This window comes from Agelaius tricolor, unplaced genomic scaffold, assembly GCF_023055355.1.
Source record: "Agelaius tricolor isolate 1412-34295 unplaced genomic scaffold, bAgeTri1.0.p SCAF_6, whole genome shotgun sequence".
NCBI lineage: Eukaryota > Metazoa > Chordata > Aves > Passeriformes > Icteridae > Agelaius > Agelaius tricolor.
In genome coordinates this window covers 7,483,064-7,504,509 of record NW_027269266.1, presented here as the reverse complement: position 1 = coordinate 7,504,509, position 21,446 = coordinate 7,483,064, and the positions used below count along the sequence as shown (strand labels likewise).

General features: G+C 38.0%; 1 protein-coding gene across 3 annotated transcripts in view; it reads left to right on the top strand.

Moving 5' to 3' along the window:
• ESYT2 (extended synaptotagmin 2) overlaps positions 1–15,356 on the top strand; it is a 79,367-nt gene extending 64,011 nt beyond the window's left edge. For 2 of the 3 annotated variants that reach the window (XM_071428611.1, XM_071428612.1), the window contains 10 exons: positions 1,747–1,809; positions 3,734–3,808; positions 4,408–4,494; positions 5,250–5,399; positions 6,415–6,803; positions 8,890–8,988; positions 9,525–9,656; positions 10,971–11,076; positions 11,981–12,030; positions 12,211–15,356. In XM_071428611.1, the coding sequence (XP_071284712.1) occupies positions 1,747–1,809; positions 3,734–3,808; positions 4,408–4,494; positions 5,250–5,399; positions 6,415–6,803; positions 8,890–8,988; positions 9,525–9,656; positions 10,971–11,076; positions 11,981–12,030; positions 12,211–12,256 (1,197 nt within the window). In that variant the 3' untranslated portion in view covers positions 12,257–15,356. The remainder of the gene's footprint in view (positions 1–1,746; positions 1,810–3,733; positions 3,809–4,407; positions 4,495–5,249; positions 5,400–6,414; positions 6,804–8,889; positions 8,989–9,524; positions 9,657–10,970; positions 11,077–11,980; positions 12,031–12,210) is intronic. The other variant, XM_071428613.1, reaches the window with a different exon arrangement.
• The last annotated feature ends 6,090 nt before the right edge of the window (positions 15,357–21,446 follow it).

Here is a 21,446-nt window from a genome sequence, read left to right as displayed (position 1 = left end):
GGAAAGGGACTTCAGCCCATGGAAATAAATCATGGAAGCACAGAAGGGTTTGGGTTGGAAGGGACCTTAAAGATCATCTCCCTCCAACCCCTCTGCCATGGGCAGGACACCTTGCACCAGATCAGGCTCCTCCAAAGCCCCATCCAACCTGGCCTTGAACATTTCCAGGGATGGGGAATCCACAATTGCTGCAAACAAAGTGACACTTCTGTCTTTGTCAGAAAACAGGAAACAGTTTCATTCATTGCTTCAAATCCAGCAAAGAATGTACCTGTTGAGCATTTAAAAATTTCCTAATGAAAAACAGTTAAGCCTAAGTTTCAATGAGGAATAATTAGTTTCAACTAGTTTCAGCTAGGGATAGTGTGCAGTCTCCATCTTTGAAGTTCTCTAAGTAAAATACTAAAGTTCCTAATGTATCAGATAAATTACTGTGGAAAATTCCATGAATTTATTTTAAGGAATATAATGTTCAGAAAAATACCCCACAAAAGTAGTCAAACCTTATTTCTAGTTCTCTCAAGTTTAAGAGTTGGACCTGATGTTCCTTACTTGTAGATTGCTTCCAACTCAAAATATTCTGTGATTTTGTCCTGGATATTGTATATTCATTCTGAAATAGAAATTTTCAAGCAGGATGCCAGGAATCTTTGGAATATTTAGGCCAACTGGAGTATATGACATCCCAAAAGAAACTGCAAAATAGTATTTCTGCATAAAGGTTAAATCTCTTCAAATTTTAGTCGCTTTGATTTTCATTTCAGAAAGGCATTTCTTTTGGCAAAGCATTCATACCAGTTCCTGTTCATAAACCAGAATGTTTCAAAAGGCCACTATGCAATTTTTTATTGCCACAATCTACAGCTTCTAAAAAAGAATTATTCCTTGAAACAAAAATATGTCTCTAAAGAAAAAGCCAGCCATAAGTACACTAACTTGAAGTCTGTTTTATTTCCAAATCTTATTTTCTGAAATTATTTCTTATGAATTGAATGCAAATTTTTCTAGACATTATTGTGTCACTTAAAGAACAGTATATTAATCTTAAAATAAAATTCTGAAATTTCCATATTTAATGGAAAGCAGTCAGAGATTTTGTTCTGCTTAGCCACTTTAAATTCCTATTTTTACTGTATTTGCACGTCTTCATTCAACTGAGTAAAGTAGCAGACCTTCATTCTAGTTAGTATGCAGTGTTTACATCACTTTTCTGAAGAGGCTTAACAAAATTTGACTTTTATAATGATATAAATCCCTATCAATTAGATGTTGTAATTTCTCCCATAAAAGGATTCCTTTGCATAATTACTTGACTTATCATCAGAGAAGCTTCTGGGTTGTGAAGATATGCTCAAACAAATTCTAAAAAGGATCATTAAGAAGGCAGTTCATAGGGCATCAGGCATTAAATAAAAATATTTTGTGAATTATCTCTATTAGGGTAAAAACAATGAGCAGAGAAATACAAGCAGACAGAAATTGGGTATATTAGTTTTGAAGCAGAATAAAAATATCCAGAGGAGAAGAGGAAAAAAAATTGTCAGACTTTTTTGTTGTAGTGGTGGTCCTTCATTGTTTTGTTTTGTTTGAAAGATGTTGTGGTTTTTTGTTGTTTTTTTTTTTAGGTTGATTTTTTTCCCCCTGCTTTGTCCTATGTTGCCATGTCATAATTAATTAACCTAGTTGAATTGCTTCATTGCATGTCTTATTAACCCTTCCTATGTTCATTCTCTCCTGACTTAAAAGAATAATCCATTAGAATTTAACCCTGATGGCTTGAAGAAGGCTGCTGTTCAGAAAGCCCTGAAGGTAACATTAATACAGTTGTACATTTAAGGTCACAAAAGTAATTGGAAATGCACGAATGCCTGCAACACTCTGCTTCCAACACTGGATGGGATTTCTATTGCCAGATACAAATTTAGTGTAATTCTGTTTCACTTGAATTTGATTTCAAGAGGCCAGTGTCAGGATGTTGTTAAAATTCTGTGGTCTGTGGTCATTTGAACTTTAGATCAGATTGGTGGAGTGCAGGCTGCTTGGGAAGACTGGGGAAAAGTGCTGGGAACTGATTTGTAGTAGTAACTAAAGAATGAAGCTGACATGAAAGCTAAGACATCTTCCACATACTGACTGATACCTTATCACTCAGCTCTGAATGATTGCTTTGGAATAATCTTGTTCCTGCTAGATGTTTTCAGTAGGTTTTACATCTTTTATGTGACTGCTAAAGAAATTTAGGCCAGCTTTTTGGTAGGCAAACTTGGCAAGGGCTGATGTTCAACTGGAGGAACGTGAACAAGGGACAGACTTTAATAGGCTGTCAACAACAAGTCTGTCAGTACCTGGCATCAGAGGTGCATTATATGTGCCTACACATTGCTACCTGCCTAATTTGCATTAAAATTATTCCTATTTACATATCAGCATAAGTGACAGGGTCTCTTGTCAACTCCTGTAGTTTCATCTTTTTATGAAGAAAGTTTCAGGCACCATTTTGTGGACAAAGGAAAAATGAAGATAATGTCATCTACTATTTTAAAACACCATCAGTTGCAGTGCAATATGTCTTTCTTTCTGTTCTGTAAACCTTTATATTCAGTTTTATTTGAGGGCTTAATATTTTTTATTAAAAATCATAAAAAAGGAAAGGCAGCATTCATCCAAGAAAGGAGTGCTTTAGCTTTATTTCTAAAGGAAAGTATGGTTCTAAGCAGTATGTCATATTAAAGTTGAGAATTATCAGTGGAAGTATGATGTCCAAAATGTAAGTTCAGATCAAAAAATGTATCTAAATGATGCATTTTCTTAATTTAAAAATACAAAATATTGGAATCACTTGGTTGTACTTGTGACCTTACATGCATTAAGAAGATTTTAACTAACTTTCTGTTGACATACCTGATTTTCCTACAGGGTAGAACTCAAAGTAACCATGTATCCTACATTTTCTAGGCTTTTTAAACTGCATTAACACCCGCTTGAGATGATTAACTTTCATGTCTAAATTTTCTTTCTGAATTGAATTTTTGTTAGATTAAATTGAAATTCATGAAAGAAACATACAGTTGGAATGTTCCTTTGCATATATGATTTGTTTCTAAACTGCTGTTTGTTTTCACAGTTTGATGTAATGCTATACAGCTGGTGAGCAAGGCTCAGATATGGCAGATGGTTGATTCTCTAATAAAGAGTATTTGGTAAACTGTAGAAATATCCCTCACATACATTATAGTGCATATTCTTTCTCCCCAAACTGAAAAGTAGGGAACATCAGTGTTGGATACCACATCCAGTTTAATAGTTCTACAGCACTGTATATAAAGTTCCTGAGTTTGTGCTTTCTTCATATCTTCCATCTGCATGCAATATTCATTTTGCAGTTTTAACTATGCTTCATTAGCTTTGGGGATTGTAATGCTCATTAAAAGATAAGAATTTGCATCTTACCAGTTTCATTTAAAGAAAATGGAAATGAGTCTAAAACTCCTGCTTATTAGCAGCATTTTGCTTCAGCATATTCAGGTATTTGGATGCCTTCATGTTGATGTGTTCACCAGCTACTCACTCGCCCGTCTGCCATTCCAGCCAGCTGAATAAAACACTGAGAATAATAGAGAAGCATGCAGTAGAATGCATATGATTTGTATTTTTAAGATGCAAACATTTAAGTTTCAGAGGGGAGAGGTTTTGCTCTAATCTGAAGGCAAAGTTTTTGCTTTTTCTTTACCAGTCAGGAAAGAAAATGAACAGCAATCCCAACCCACTTGTTTTGCTGTCGGTTGGACACAAGGCACAGGAGAGTAAGGTGAGTTCCTACCCTACCAAACCATGGAGCATGTACACACACTTAGTTACCACCAGAACTGAAATTGGCAACCAGCAGCCAAGGATTCCAACCTATGACCTAAAACCACCTTATCAACCAAAGAATGGCACAAAGGGCCACATCCAGTATTTCTTAAACACCTCCAGGGATGGTGGCTCCACCACCTCCCTGGGCAGCACATTCCAGTGCCCCGTCACTATTTCTGTGAAGAATTTTTTTCTAATGTCTGGCCTAAACTTGCCCTGGTGCAGTTGAAGGCTGTGTCCTCTTGTCCTGTCGGTGGTTGCTGGGGAGAAGAGGCTGACCCCACCTGGCTACAGCCTCCCTTCAGGCAGATTCCTATCAGGGAGCTGTGGAGAGCAATAAGGTTCTCCCTGAGCCCCTTCCAGACTAAACAACCCCAGCTCCCTCAGCTGTTCCTCATCAGACTTGTCCTCTAGACCCTTCCCAAGCCTTGCTGCCCTTCTCTGCACACACCAAATAAAATGTCAAAATGAAAAATGTGCCCATGTCTTGACACCACCTCTATTAGACAAACTGTTTGATAATTTGTGTACTTCTTTTTTTCTTAACTTCAGATTAGATACAAGACCAATGAACCAGTATGGGAGGAAAATTTTACTTTCTTTGTACACAATCCCAAAAGACAAGATCTTGAAGTTGAGGTATGTGTCTCACTCTCTTTAGATACCTTTCTTTTCTAGGATGTTGCAGCAGTAAAAGTCACACATTGAAGGCTGTTATGAAATGAGACTAAATACAATGTGAACATGATTAAAATTATACTTAAAGTATTTTTTTTAGGCCAGGCAATGAAATGTTTATTTCCATTTACTACTAAAAGGAAGGAAGACTATAACCCAGCTCTCACATGAATAATATAATTAATGGCTGTCTTTTCTAATTTAAAAAAAATCCAAAAGTAAATTTGATATACCAGTTTGGAACTAGGAATCCTTCCTCTCTCACACCAAGGAAGTATTCACTTTATCCAAATACTGTATCCTTTTACACTGTTGACATGTCCTTTACATAGTTCTAAGAGACTGAAGTGTAAATGAGTGAGGACTGTCTTAGTCACTCTTCCTCTAATAGCTGTGGGGATTAATTTTCACACAGACAGTTTGGAAACCCTGTAGTTATTTTGTTGTTCTAAGGTCTGGTAGATGTAGATGTGGTGGTTACTTTTCTGTCTTACTTTTGCTGTAGAAGGTAAGGTTGAAGAAATGAGGCATTGAGTATATTTGGTTTTTTTTTCTCCTTCAATGTAATGTAATCTTAAAATCAGTGAAACTTGGTTTAAGAACAAACTACTTTCAATATTGTTTCTTTTTTTATTTTTAAATAAAAATGTAATTTCTTTCTTTGAATTCTTACAAAGCAGATGATACAAAGTGACTTAATTTCTGTGTTCTTTCAGGTGAGGGATGAACAGCACCAGTGTTCTTTGGGGAACTTCAAGCTGCCTCTAAGCCAGTTGCTAGAGAGTGAAGATTTAACTATGCATCAGCGATTCCAGCTGAGCAACTCTGGTCCCAACAGCACTATAAACATGAAGATTGCACTCAGGGTACTCTAAAACCTTTCCCATTGTAAATGTCTGAAAGCATATTTAGGGCTGTGATGACTCCTGGTCTGCCAGCTTTTGAAGAAGCCAGTACATTTCCTTTGACGTCACCTGCCAAGTGTCCTTGGTTGTGCAGAGCTATCAGTAAACAGAGATAGCCTCTAATTTAAATAGATTCCATTTGAAAACTGTAAAATGCTCAAAATGAAACAATAGTCACCTGCATTAATTAAAAACAAGGTCCCCTGTGGTTTTAGGCTTGGAAATCATGTTTGGAATCTGAATTCCTTCAAATCTCTTTTGAACCCAGTGGGTTACAGATCAGTGAAAAAGCCTCCATCTGGAAATGGAACTGAGGTTTTGATGTTTCAAAAAGTAAAGTGTATAAGGAAAGGAAGTACCTGCATAGTACTGGAAAAATTCAAACCAGCCTTCAGACATGTTGGAGTTTTGAAAACAAAACTTGCAACCTAAAAGTTGGTTTGTCTTTTTTCTCCATCTAAATTACTTGGTTTAGTAAGGTACTGTATCTCTTTGCCAACAGTCACACTTCTGTTATTTTTCTTTCTAAAGCACTTTGTTGCTTATGCATCATTACTAAATTAAAGCAACTTATAAAAGAGAAAGTAAGAACAATTAATGAGAAAACATTGTATGTAAAATTAAATTTCAAAAGAGTAGAAGAAAAAAATTACAGAATATCTTTCCAGATGGCTAGAACTGCAGAGTAAGTAGCATTTACACCAGAAGTGGGTAGAATTTGGGAAGGGAATAATGAGGAGAATAATTCTTAATAAACAGAGAATTTCACAGTTGTGAAATGAAGTTGCCATGAAGAAGGTGGAGATGTGCTTTGTCATGTAAAGTATTTCATAGTGTAGAGTTAGCAATTCTGAATGGTTTTGGTCCTGCTTTAGTGTCTTAACTTGACAACTTGTCACCAACCAGTATTCTTGTAATTTGTTCCTGTTTCTTATACTGCAAAATAATAACATTAAATGTATTTTCCTGTATCCAGGTCCTGTCTCTTGAAAAGCAGGCAAGATCTCCAGATCATCAACACTCAGCCCAAGTAAAAAGGCCCTCTGTTTCCAAAGATGCAAGAAAATCATCTTTTAAGCCTCAGGTTCCCGTCTCGCCAACATCTGATCCAAACAAGCCCGCTCCAGCGTCCCCAGTGACTGACAGTGATAAAAAGACTGACCCAGCTGATAAGAGTCAGCCTCCCAATGCCAGCCCGCAGTGGCCAACAGATCTCAGCCGCAGCTCCTCCAGCCTGCAGGCCTCCACCTTCTCGTGCTCCCCCAGCCACCTGTCGGTGAAGGAGCCCACGCCCAGCATCGCCTCCGACATCTCGCTGCCCATCGCCACGCAGGAGCTGCGCCAGAGGCTGCGCCAGCTCGAGAAGTACGGGGGGCTGGGGGCCTCTGCAGCACGTCCCAGCTGGTGCACAGAGTGCCACCAGAGCAGGAGGGCTTAGTTCACATTCCAGAAATGTTCTGTGCTGTTCAGTCATTGGGGTTTTCTGCTTCTTCCTGGTATCTCAGACAGAAGCTGCAATTAGAGGTTCCTTACCATTGTGATCGTCTGCTAGATAATCTAAGTCCTACTTCTTCTCATAGCTGCACTTTGTAGTTTCATGGCAGTAGTTGCCTGTTTCACCACTGAATCCTATTAGCATTAATTAAGCCCATTAAGCTGGAAATGGTTGGTCTTTTAAAATAACTCAGAGGGATATTAGGCTATAAAGAATGTTAAACGGGTAGTCAGTTACTATGCAGTCACTGAAGATCGATGCAGACATGCTTTCTTAAATTCTTGAATTTTTTTTTACTTGCCTTTACTTACCAAGTACAGCCATCCTGCTCTGAATAGGAGACTGCAAACTATTCATTCCCTATTCATCAAGCTTCTCTGTGAATCTAAGTAGAGAGCTTTTATTTTTTTACTTGCAAGGAGTTGAACCAATTCATCTTTTTCTCTGTCAGAGTTCATAGAATCAATGGAGTCATAGAGGTTGGACAGAATCTCTGGTTGATCATCCCTCTGCTCTAAGCAGATTCCTCTTCAAAGTTAGATTAGGTTTCTTGGGCCTTGTCCAAACAACTTTTGGTTATCTCCAAGGATTGAGATGCCATAACTTGTTCAGCAACTCCAGTGCTTAACTACTCCACTTTTAAAATGTTCTTCCCTATTTCTATTGAAATTTATCTTGCTGCAGCTTGACTATGGTCTCTTGTTATTTTACTGTGTAAAGCCATGAGGATTCTGACATGGTCTTCTCTAAAATGTCTGCTTTAAGCAGTGGAAGGGCTGCAGCTGAGTCTGCTGTTGGCTCTCTCTTCAATTTGTACAAATACACCACCTGCTTATGTGCTCCAGAACCCCATTTGTCTTCATAGTCACATGCTAACTTTTCTTGACTTTGTCAGGCTCTCTCCTGGTCCAAAACTGAGTTAGAGTTTGTTAATTGTGATAAAGATTGAAATACCACTCCTCATGCAATGCACAAATGCCATACTTTGTCATTTGGTAAGAGTGGTAAAGCTACAGGTAATGAGGTCCTTTATTGCAGACCACATGATTTAGGTGCTTTGAGTATTTTTTTTTTATTTCAACTGAGAAAATACTGAAATTAAATCTTCATTCTATTTTTTTTAAGAGAATGACTTGGGAATTTTAATGGATCAATCACTTGGTAGCAGATATTCACAAAACAGGCACTCTTCTCTCTTGAAGATAAGATATCCTTCAGGTGGCTGAGAAATGGCAAATATGGCACATACAGTCCTGTGTGATATGGAAAATACTGTCAGTTCACACAAACTAAAATGAGCATCTCATGGAGATGAGGGAACTGCATATGCTGGCCATTCTGTAAAACACAAGTTCTTAAACATGGTGCTTGCTTTTTATTTAAACATGACCTGTAAGTGTAATTTTTTTCTGATCCTCTTTTCTTGGTGATATAAACCATAGAAGAGTAAAATGGTTGTATTTATACTGAGCTTTTACAACAGCAATTGTAGATTTAAATGATCACTATTTTAATCCCAAGAATATCTACATTTCTATGATAAGAGAATTCAGAAAATAATGGGCTGATCTTCTAATTGGCTTCTGGCCTTAGGTAAGAGTGGCCCATGCCTGAGTTTTTCATTGCAGTTAGCACTATTATTCTTTCCACTTCCCTAGATGCTGCTTTGATGTTTATTTTAGGGCAAGCAAGTCCTTTACTTGTAATGAAGAAAGTCCCATATTCCTAATGACAAGAATACTTGGCCTATTTTGGAGAGCAGAGTTGTTGGCCAAGGAGCTGAAGTACAAGAATCTGATGAGGATATGCTCACACACTTACACATATTCTCTTCTTTCCCATTGGTCTGGAGAAGTTAAATGGATAATACATGATTTCTGGGAAAACTGCTCAGTCAAGTCTTACTTCTAATGTGCATTTTAAAAACTAAGCATAATGTTCTCTTTTTTCCTGCAGTGGAACAACTCTGGGGCAGTCTCCATTAGGACAGATTCAGCTAACAATTCGTCACAGTTCACAAAGAAACAAACTGATAGTGGTGGTGCATTCCTGCAGGTGAGCTTACAATACACTATTTCATATCTGGGCTTATTTCTTGATAAAGTTTGTCATATCTTGACTTACTCTTAAGTGGATTGGTTAATCTTCATTATTTTTAAAGCAAAATATGCATAAATACAAAAATATGCAGAGCTGTACTCAGAATCAGGAAAAAATTTGTGGAAGATTTTGCTCTGATTTTATATTTGTCTATTATGCCTCTGTCAGATTTTAAATGAAAATGACATTTAGATTTTTATCAGCAGTATCTGAAAGCTGTTTCTAAGAGACTGATTATTTTACAGAATGACCAAAACACATGATTTCTAAAAAGCCATATCCAAACTTCAAATTAGAATTTAGGAAACACTGCATTCCCACCTCTGCTCTCTTCTTACAGTCATCTGCTCTCATACAAGTCACTCCACATCATATTTTGTGCAGGGGAACTGCTTCATGTACTAAATTAAGGTGATGGTAGTGCAGACATTAACATTCAGCAATTTCTTGTTGGTTTTCTAAGTGCTTTTCCTCGGTTTTCACTTCCCCAGAAACCTGATAGCGTTTTCTGAAGAAGGATCTGACCCCTACGTGCGAATGTATTTATTGCCTGATAAGAGACGATCAGGAAGAAGAAAAACACATGTATCAAAGAAGACATTAAACCCAGTGTTTGATCAAATGTAGGTTCTAAACTATGTGTAGTAGTTTTTTATCATGTAATTACAAAGCTGTCAAATGAAGATTTCTGTGATTACTGAAGGGTGAGCTGCTGTTGCCATTAGACTTGACCATACCTTTCTCTTCTGCTGTAACAGCTCTTCTATCCTTCTGTTCCCTGTTATCACTACAGCCCTTCTTGCTGTTAGCAGCCACTTCTGTCTTTCCTGCCTTCCTACACCAGTTCCATGCCCCTGTGCTGTAGCTCAGCTGCAGGATTCACTCTCCTGGCAGGTGGTGAGAACACGAGTGCCTTTGGCTGGCCAGTGCTGCTGATCTCCCTTCCTGCCAGAAAGCCTGGCTGGCTGAGTGCCTGGCTGCTGCTGCCAGCCAGTGCCTGTGCATGCTCACATTGCTCAGTCACTCTGTGGCACTTCTCAGCATCCAGGGAGTCAGGAAATTTCCTTGTAGATTATATCCTGGCCCATATGTTGGAAGTTGTAACAGCTTGTGCAATATTATATTGCATAAAAATCCTTATCCTTGCACTCATCTTTTTGAAAGTAGTTTCCCTCACATCTCTGCCCCTTACTCTCCCACCCTTTGCTTTTCAATAAAGACCTTTCTCTACTGACAGCAAATGAATTCAGGGAAAACACCACTTCAGTCCCTTCTGTCAAATCTGTAAATCATTAGTTAGCGGCTCCAGCAGATTTTCTTGGTAGTGCAGCTCTCTCCTGTTCATTCCAGGTAATAGATTTATTTCACCGTGCCTTTCCAAGGAAAATGCATTGCAAAGCAATAAAGCTGTTTAAGAACTGTAGTGACAAATAGATGTAGGTTGTGGTATAACCTTGTCCTGACTTTGTCTAAGTTTCAGCTCTAGCAAAGAGCTTTCATTGATACTTTAGCCAGCCAGGAAAGAAAAGGAGCTCTGATTATCAAGCACCAAGGATCAGTAAGACTGACCAATCTTTTCCTTGTGGAAAATGCTAATACTGAGCTGTCACTACAGTAGGATCCCACATTCTCTTTTCTCTAGTCAGTGCTTGACCTTTGCCTCCTTTTGTCTTGTTCATATGTTTGTTTTGTCTTACCAGTGGCCTCTAGAGGCCAAAGGTAACAGAAGTCTCAAACATTTGATGTTAATATTGATCACCGTTTTCAAGAAAAAATTTAGGGAAAACATTAGGATTTTTTTCTTCATTTGTCTCAGACCTCATTTTTTAATTTGGGGAGGGAGATGGTTTGGTTTTGATTTGAGTGGCTATTTAGCTGTAGGAACTGAACTTGGACCTCTGGTACAGAATTCCTTCTAAAGCATCTCTGCCTGTCAGGTTTGATTTCAGTGTTTCCTTGCCTGAAGTACAGAGAAGAACACTAGATGTAGCAGTGAAGAACAGTGGTGGATTCTTGTCCAAAGATAAAGGGCTGCTTGGCAAAGTAAGTTGACAATAAACAAATTCTGTTAATCCAGCTTATTACATAAAACAAAAATCCTCTTGACGTATGAGTTAGTGTTGATTGAAGCCTGATTCAGGCATGAAGCTTTCAAAAATTCCAGGTGCCTGAGATGTCAGGCTTCAGTAAGGGAAGGATCAATCTGCAGAGCCAGACTTAGAAAGATGAGGCAGTAGTCTCTTCTAGAGAGTGATAAGTTCCCAGTAACAGAAGAAATGTGCTTGTCAGACTTACTAATCATGCTGTCAGAGAAAGGAAAGAACCAGTAGAAACCAGGCAATATTTCAGAAAATGTTCAGACAAAACTGGAAAGACAAACGAGTACTTAGGGAAATACACAAGTAATTAAATTTCCAGTTTGTAAAATCCATGAGAAAGAGCTGCTGCTGGAGACATCCCCAAAGCCAACACCAGCTGCTGTGTTTGCAACTTCAGTGTTCTATAGGCACACGTTAAATCACCCGATTGCTACCCACGTGATCTGGGACATGAAAAAGGAATAGAAAATGCCTACACCCTCTCAAATTGCCATGTTTGAGCTCTGGGAAGAGGATGAGAGATACAGAATCATGGTCAGTTCATGGTGAGCAGTGTCCTCAGCCTTCCTGTTCATCTGGAAGGCTGTTAGTAGGAACAATCTGCTGATTGCCACTGCTGTGCTGTGCTCTGGGACTGTACCATTGAAGGGTGAGGATTTTAAGGTCAAAAACAGCAACTTGAAATTTTAGGCAGATAGCAGAGAGCTGTGATGACAAGGATATAAAATACATCATTTACTAATGACATTGCTTACACTGTAGTTGACAGGATTGTCAGATTTGATCTTTAATAGAAATAGAATGAAAGGCACACACAGTGCATTGATTGGTAATTTAACTTTCCACAGGTATTGATACCTCTGGCATCTGAAGAACTTGCTAAAGGCTGGACCCAGTGGTAAGTATAACATTTCCTTTATTAATAATAATACTACATACTAATGTTAATACTACTGTTAATGTTATATAGTAGTTAATGTTAATAGTAGTTAATGGTAATTAACTACTATGTTAATAATAGTTTTAATAATACATGCTAAATGTAAAAAACCCAATCCTTTGGTTTTTTCTTTTTCAGGTATGATTTGACAGAAGATGGTACAAGGCCACAGGGTGCAAGTTAGGCCCATGGACACCAGGAATTCCTCACGCATAATTTTGCCAACCTTTATATATTTTTAACACGTTGTTTCAGAGATGTACCAATGTTATTTTTATAGCTTTACTGATTTAGTTCTTAGACACATCCCCAATAATTTTATAACACTTTGTCATTTTATGTAGACATAGCCATCCTCATTGTTAAACTTTATATTTTATTTTGCTAAACAGTTCTATGTGTTACTGTAATGTGCAATAGTACAGTAAAGTAACCTTTTGTGTTTAAATTGATCTTTATGATGGCTGTACCTATTAGAAAGTGAAAAGAACATGTTCTGCTGTTTTCCTGACTTGTTTTATATCTCACCAAGGTATACTGTACCATGTAAATATATACTATTTTTTTATAATTCTTTCATGCTGGTTTGAATTCAGAAGAAAATTAGATAAAGGATAAAGATATTTTCTTCTAAATGCATGTTAATTTCTTCAGATGAATCTCTTGTCTTTGCAGCACAATGGTCTTAATCATTTTGTGATACTCTGCAAAACAAAACTGCAGAAAAACATTTTTACTTTATTGTGTTTCTGGCCCAGTGGGGCTAGCTTAAAATGTATAAAACATTAACATTTTAATATTTATATATAAATGTATTATTGGGAAATCATGCTATAGAATATTATAAATAAAAATGAGAATTATATAAGTATTGTATAAATAGAGGATGAGGTCCACAAATAACAGTTTCTAAATCTGAGTTTTCATTTAATGGAGTAAACATAACAAACAGTACAGTTTTGTTATACAGGTTCAGTTGGATTTCGTTATTTATTCCTGTACTCTGGAGTACTAGACATGTGATCTTTTGAAGGTATGAGGACATGGATTTTTCTCTATTATAAAGATGTCTAACCACTTTAAACTGTCCCTACCACCATGTTTCACTGATTTATAAGTAGACAAATCAGCTTGAAAGTTAAGTTCATATAGTAGGCATATGTACAAGACATATGTTATTTTTATTATACAGTACTCTGCTAAAATAGTATGTTATGTGATACCTTCTGTAATCCTCAAATGAACACCAGTAGGTAAGGAAGTGGGGAACTGAGATGAAAGTGACTGTCTTTGACAGTTGCTTCATTGCTGCTTAGTGTGTTTGGTGCATGAGCAAACTGCACATCAATGGTGCAGGCAGGTTTCTGAGCAATGCTGTCCTTCTCCTGAAGCATTGCTGTGGGCTGGGCAGGAGGCAGCAGTCAGCACACACTGATCCAGGCAGGCAGGATCTGAAGGGAGACTATCAGCCCCAACAGCTGAGCTCATAACTCTAATTTTATGAATTATGGGACTTTGTTTTTTGTATTCAGAACTGATTTTTCTTTTTCTGGTAAGTTTTTTCAGACTGTTAGAAAAATGTGCATTAAGAATCTAAGAGAACAGCTTGGCTTTTGGAAAGCCAGTGTCCTCATCCTTGGAGAAGTATGCAATTAGACAAAGTATATTATTTAGCTAAGATTCTAGAATGATGTCTCAGCCAAGAAAGAATTTTAACGTGGAATGATAAACTCCTGAAATTAGCTTTATTGTAAGAAAACTGACAGAACCTTAACTCTAGATGTAGAATTTGTCTACATTACTAGATGTACCAAAGTGCCTACCATAGATGTAGCTTTTTGTCTTTTTCAAGTCTAAAAATTTCAGTTTGTCTAAATTCAATTTAGCAAGAACATTTGTTATGGTTATGTGTGACCTGCACCATACACCTCTATACGGTGATGGCCTTCCCATTGCCACGTTTTATACACAACAATTTTATCAAACAATCATACATTGTAAATTGTACTGTAACTGCTGTTACTGGGCTGGGCAATAGAGATTCTTTGTAAGAAAACATTTCCATTTGAAGGCTTCACTGTATATTGGAATGTATGAGTAGCTATATATTCACTCATCTATTAATATAAAATATATTATGAAATAGATATTTTCTTTGCTAGTTCTCCATTAAGATGTTAAGAATGGAAAGACAGAGAATTGTTCTTAATGCAATGAAAATGCAGAAACCAAATGCTAATCTGAATAAATGAGGTCTAAGAGTGGCAGTTCAACATAATTGTCTTTTACCTTTGTTCAGTCTGAGGTGGAAGGATTTTTGCTCTATATCTTGGCCAGTGACTGCACAGAGTTTGATCTGCAGCCAAAAAATAGGGTGTTAAGCTGATTCAGTGTTCCAAGTCTTAAGTGAAGTCTGGGGACAGAAAACTGCACTTGAACAAAAACATTTCTGTCTTTTAAAGTTTGAAGGTGGAAAATAATGCTGTGTTCAGGCAAATGTGAAAGGATAGCACAAAGTGCATAATTGAATAAAGAATATAGGGCAGGTTTTCAAAATAGCTCACCTAAAATTAGAGATTGGTTCTTAGAGATCCCATTTTCCATTTAGGAGTCTGAAATTAAGAGATTGAACTGTCATTGCAATTCAGCAACTAGAATTCCCATAGTCTATAATCAGTTCTGGATGCCAGATCTTCAGAAACATTCTCCTGAGTGAATTTGGATCAGACTGTGAGTGCCTAGATGAGATTGATTCTTTGGATAGCGGATGCAACTTTTGTATTACCAAATTCCAGTTGTTCCATTTATATGGAAGTAGGAAGGACAATTTTGCCTCTGGGCAAAAATTGCACCTCATTATCAAGTCATTTATTCAATGTCAACTGATAGCTTTTCATGTAGTTCTTGTTTATCCTGTGCCTTAAAATATGAACATATGAAGATGTTTAAGAAATGGTTAAAAAATAAGCTTTGTTACCTGTATGTACCAACACATGTTCTGTACTATTGAAACTGTTTTTAGAATTACTCTGCTTCACTGACAAGAAAACCAGCTTTCTTAACTATAGCAGTGGTATAACTCAAACTCAAATCAGCATGCATATCACTTGGAGGTGGACTAAAAGAGTTTTAATTTTCTGTCTTGAATCCTTATCAGAGCTGCAGCAAATGGTGAGAGTTAAAATGAGAACAAAGGGTAATCAATTTTATACAGATTGCCTTTTTTGCTCATGTAATTCTACATTATGATGCATGTATTTATTCAATAAATGGTTCATATGGAAGTTGGTGTGTTCTTCCCTCTGCACACACACACACACACACACACACACCCCCTCTCCTGTCTTGCACATCCCTCTTCTAACTGGTAATTCAATGAACTGAATTTTTAAAATAGTCCTGTAGCCAGACTCCTGTGACCTAGGGAGCCTTGCTGTAAGGTCTGTCGGCAGATTTTTGGATCTTACATGAGAGAAAGTGGAGTGAGAAGTGCAGGACACTTCATGGGGATTTCTGTGCTTCTTGCTCTGGAACAGATTCACATGTAAGAATTAGTAGGTCCTTTGTTCAACATCAGTGTCTAAATTTTATTTTTCTCTTAAACTGATCAATTGAACAAACTGTCATAATTCTAGCACTTATTAATGTCTTTAATTATGCTTTCAAAAGGACCTAGAACTGCATTTAATTGCCTTAGATTTAGAATCAGCAGATTTGTACCCATGGCATTGTTTTCTATTCTTTCATTAGCTTGGTAAGGCTAATTGATGAAAAATATAATGGTTGTACTGCATAAATAAGAAAAAGGCTATTATATCCTCTATCCATTCCAGAAAAACTACCATAGAAATAATGCTTTTTGCACTAAACATTAATTTATAATTAGTTATAATTCTATAATTAATTATGATACATCTTCCCATAAACAGCTACAGTTTTTCTGAATTCATATTCAGTCAGTTTTCATCAGCCATAAATAAAAGCTGCAAAACTTCATCAGCCAGTCAGTCACTATCCCATTTAGGATGGGCCCCACTGGATAATCTTTAATGTTACTAACTACAAAATTATGTTCCATTTTGGTTTGGGGTTTTTTTCCCTTAGAAGGAGATACATCCCTTTTTTAGCAGAATAATCTGCTAATCAATGGGACGGCAGCTAAAGCCTAGGAAAAGCATGGCTGTCTCCACATGTCCCTCATGGCAAGGTGGTTCTGGATTGCACACTCCCTGTACTGATCAGGTGTCAGCATTTTCCTGACTTGGGTCAAGATCAAACCTTCCATTCAGTCCTGCAAGACAGGTGGTATCTGGATCAGCACTGCCTGTGTGGTCACAGATCTTATTGGAGAGCAGAAATAACTGTGCAAGACACTCCTGCAGATGGCTTTGGTATTAATTTGATGGGCTCACCCCAGCCCAGGATTCTTCTTCATATCTGCTGTACTGTTTAAACTGGTTTGGGCTTTTAGTTCATCCAGCCTCCACCCAGGAGCAGTGTTTGCCAATAAAGTTACCAATGTGGCTATTTTCAGTATTTTCTCAGCTAAGACTTGAATACAGAATTTGTTTCCTATGAAGTACCTCTTTTAACCAATTTAATTGTTCATATTCTCCCCCAGACAAACTCTGAATTTTGGATGGTACCTTTGGTAGAAAGAACCAAAACTGAAGATTGTCCTGGACCCATCTGTGGTTGTAGCTGGCTGCTGAAGCAGTCAGATTATTTAATCCCAAATGGTGGCTTTATATATTCTAAAGTGTCCAACTATTGTATGATTTCCTACTTTCCTACTGATTTCTAAGGCAGTGAGGCTCTCAACAATTTTCTCAGAGAAAATTTTTATGAGAAATGCAAAAATCCACTTGTATTTCTTTCAGTGTTATGCAGTAAATGTAGCTGCCAGAGTAGATGGCAGCTCTGGGAGGAAAGTTCTCTAATCTGTATTCATGTGATAGAGGTGATACTCTCTGTTCTCACTGTCTGCAGGGAGTATTGCTGCATGCCAGTCATCTACAGTGGAATCCAATTTGAGCAGGCTCCTGCATCTCAGTCTCCTCAGACACCACCAAAGTGAGGCTAACCTGTCTTTCATGTTAATCTTTGAGTCCTCAGTAGCTGTAAACTTTACAGAAGGGAATTAAGGCCTAACAGTGATCATTCTTCTCCTCAAAATCCCTTTAGGGACATGTCCAAGGACAGCCCAAAGCTAAGCAAGATTGCAGGCATTGGAAGGGCTGGTTCCAGCCCAGGATGGTTTGTGGCCACCTGCAGGGCTTGGTGACCCTGCAGGGCCATTCCTGCAGGGCACCAAGCACCTCAGCCTCTGTGCAAGAAATGACACAAGAAAGTTGTGATGTCCCTGCACCCAGCTGTGTCCTGTGAATTCACTCATCAGCTGTGTGATAAGGATCTAATTGATGATCAATTTTATTTATTAATTATTTACACAAAGGAGCTCCTTTCTGCAGGATGTTGCACTAGATGAGGTCCCTTCCAACCTCAATTCTATGGCTCTCAAATATAGTTTTTTTACCACTAAGGTAAGCTCAGTAAACTGGAGCTCAGTGTACTCCTGGTCTGAGCTGTAGGTCTTCCTGGGCATTCTTCTCCCTGAGCCCAAGCTCTCAGGGATGGGCATGAGGCTACTGCAGCTGGGCAGGAACAAGGGGTCACACAGCTGGGAGCTGCAAGCTCTGCTGAGTCAGGATGCAAAAATTTGATAGGAATTAAAAATACATTAATTTATGCATAGAACTTGAGTTGTAGCATAGATAATGCTAGCAAAATGGTAACTGTAGGTACTGAATGAAGGTCAGTAATTTTACTCAATAACTGGGACAAGATTCTTAAACCCAAAAAAGGTGCATTCATTTAAGAGAGGTTGTTTCCAGCATGAAATTTCAAACAAGTCTTTTTGTTCTTTTAATCTAGTTGAATTTGCAAGCTAGTGTGTTATTCTACAAACTCTGAGAGCCTGACAACTAGAGCTTACTAAGCGTGTCACAATGATTAATAATTAAATACAGAATATTTTGCAAGACAGTTTCATGCAGACTTCCCATGGGAGAAATTCTTCAGCTGATAGGCTGAAATCCCTGATGTATTTTGCATGATTGTTGTTGCTGTCTCTTGGGTTAAGTTGAAGTTACTATGTTGCAATGTTTTCCACCTACAATTTGTAGGAAAGTTTATATAGTTTTGCATGAATCATGAAATTCTCTGAGCTCAGGTAACTATGATAGCCACTGAATGGGTGCTCTGTTGTAACTTTCAGCTCAGAGTTCCACTGGATACATTTAATAAATTGTCAACAGCATCCAAAAGAGGACTTGGATCGTCCCCAGACTTGTCATTTATCCAGGTGATGACAATGAAATAAAGGTAAAAATGGGTTAATGGAAATGGATGTTCATGACTCATGAATGGTACTGGTAGCAATGCTGGTTCTTTGTTTTATTTGGTAAATCATGAATTAATTTGCATGTAAAATAAGTTGGAATCAGAAGTTGAAAATACTAAGATTAGCTTTTTGACAAGTTTCAATCTTAGTTTTAGGCAACTTTGTTCTATGCCATATTTTTTTATTCAATATGCTTTTTCAAATTCAGATTATTTGAGACATAAAAATGCTTAATTTAAACTATTTTAGTTTTGCTTATCTTGTTTTTTTGCATTGAGACATTAAAGGTTTTCCATGTATAGTCATTAGTGCCCAGTGTTTATTTCTGAAGGTACTGTTATATTCCACTAGATGGTAGTGCAGACCCTATTCTCAGAATCCTTTTTTGCTGCCCGTGCACTTTCTTGTACAATAAGGAAGTGGTTTGGATGAGAGGCATGTTTGGAAGTGCAGCCTCGAGTCACCCTGGCTTAAAAACAGTGAACAACAGGTATGGTCCTCATCAAGCTCTGCTCTCCCCCTTTCCTCTGAGGCACCAGAGATCCTAAAAGTATTGAGTTTCATAATGGGGGATTCAATTTGCCAAAATAGTTTTGTAGAGGTATTTAGTCATGAGGCACAGGGAAATTTTTAAAAATGATGTGAGGAAACATGAAACTTCTGGAAGATTAAGGTTCTGAGTTCACCAGAAATTCTGCATGCTTCTGTCAGCAATTCAATGTAGGTGTTTCATGCCTTAGATCCCAAATTAGATTTGATTCTAGAACTCCCTTGATTTGCTGAAACAACTTCAATGAGATTAAATGCAAAAAGTTGAAATTAATCAGAAGCAGGCAGAAGTGAAATTACAGTTCAGGAGATGGAAAATGGCCAGCACATTTGAAACATCCCTGTGCTTTAAGTATTTATTGTTGATTCAAGTACATGGCTAGAAACTCAGGATAGCTAACAATGAAATCCATCACAGAGCAGTACAATCAACATGGGGGTAAAGGGAAGACATAAAATTCTACTAGAAAAACTAAGTTAAGAATTAATTTTCCTTTGTTTAAGGACATGATAAGAAAGTTTGCTAAAACACAGTTCTTGTGATGATAAAACTGTTTGATGGCCAGAACAGGAATAAATGACAAGTGTGTCTAAACTTAGTGGAAGTGGAAGCCCTCATGGGTGCCTGGCTGCACATTTCCCCCCAGGCTGACACCACACTACTGTCAGCTCTGCAGGAAGGCAGCAGGACATGCAGCCTGTAAAAAACCCCAGTGGGCTTTGGTCAGGTGCCTGCTCTGGATCAAGGCCATGGGGAACACCCCTGCTGATAAAGCCAACACAGATGTGAGACAAGTGAATGCTGGTATAATGCCCAGGCAATGTAAAGCAGTTTGTTGTGTGTTTGTGTGTGTTTATATATGCATGAACTAATATGGATGAGTAAATCATGTCCATTCTGATATTTGTACTGTATTTTCATGTTTTGTACTAGACAGATGGAACAGAGATGGTGTCATATCTAAATGATGCATGTCTATCACAATGAAGCCTCTAAGAGAACTTGTAAAATTAATAATAACAGTGATTTTGTACCTTAGAAACCATTTTTCTCTTAAAGACTAAAATAGAATGAGAGCTGCAAGGAGACAGGACACTTACAAGAGCAGTAAATCTCTATCAGAATGTAATTTAATAGGGTTAAAGTAATACAGACATAGCATTTGTAACTGGAGTGGTTTATATCTGAAACAAATTAACTGACAAACTATTGTTATAAATTTACTCAATGATACATAGTATTCTGAAAGATAACAATGATTTTATGCTAGAAAATGTTTGCTGTAGTTGTAATGAAAAATTCCACTTCCTTTTTTTTACAGTGGGATGGATTCAACTATGCAAATACTGGTATTGTATTTCTTTTTGTGAGTATCTTATAACATTTCAGGAATCTTTCCATTTTCACGGTACTAATAGTGAGCAGAGAAAAATCACAGTGACTTGTAACACTTTATAAAGAATGAATGAGAAGAGAAAGGCCATAATAATACAGCAAATAATAATTATAGGACCAATAGAATGGTTTGGGTTGGAAGAGACCCTAAACATCATCTATTTCCAACACCCCTGCCATGAGGAGGGATGCCTTCTGCTAGACCAGGTTGCTCAGAGCCCCAGCCAATCTCACCTTGGACACTGCCAGGGATGGGACATCCACAGCTTCTCCTGTGGCAGACAACCTGTGCCAGTGCCTCACCACCTCACAATAAAGAATTTCTTCCCAGGATCTAATCTAAACCTGCCCTCTGTCAGTTTAAAGCCATTCCCCCTTCTCCTGTCTGTCCACGCTCTTAAAAAATTCTCTCTCCTTGCTTGTAAACCCTTTAGGTACTGAACGGTGCTCTAAAGTTTCTCCAGAGGCTTCAGATCTCTGGGCTGAGCACCCCCAGCTCTCTCAGCCCGTCTCCATGCTCCAGCCCTCTTCCTGATATAACAGCTAAGCATTTTTGTGGGAACTCAGCACATCACTCCGGATTGTCCAGAGTTACCGAGAGAACCCTTGGGGGTCTCGGAAATCCTGGAATGTTGCCAGGAGTGTTTGGTGGCTTGATTTTGATCCATCCACAGAAGTGACAGCAGTTTGAGGACATGAGAATCACTTTGGAGTGAAGGGTGTGAAAAGGACACATTTATAGGGTGAAATATAGACTTTAAGGTTTTTGGTACAGGGGGGTTATGGAGACAAGATGGAGGGATCAGGGCGTGTCTCGTCCTTCTTCTTTCTTCTTCTTGTCTTCCATCTTCTGTGGTGATGTTGGCACTTGGGGATTGGTTTATGGTGAAGGTGCACTTGCTAACATGGGTGAAAAGTATTGGAAAATAAAGGTAAATATCATGTACGTAGATTTTAGTATAAAAAGACATGACCGCCCCATGGGTGGTCAGAGTGCCTGTGGCTGCCTTGCAGATCAGACCTCTG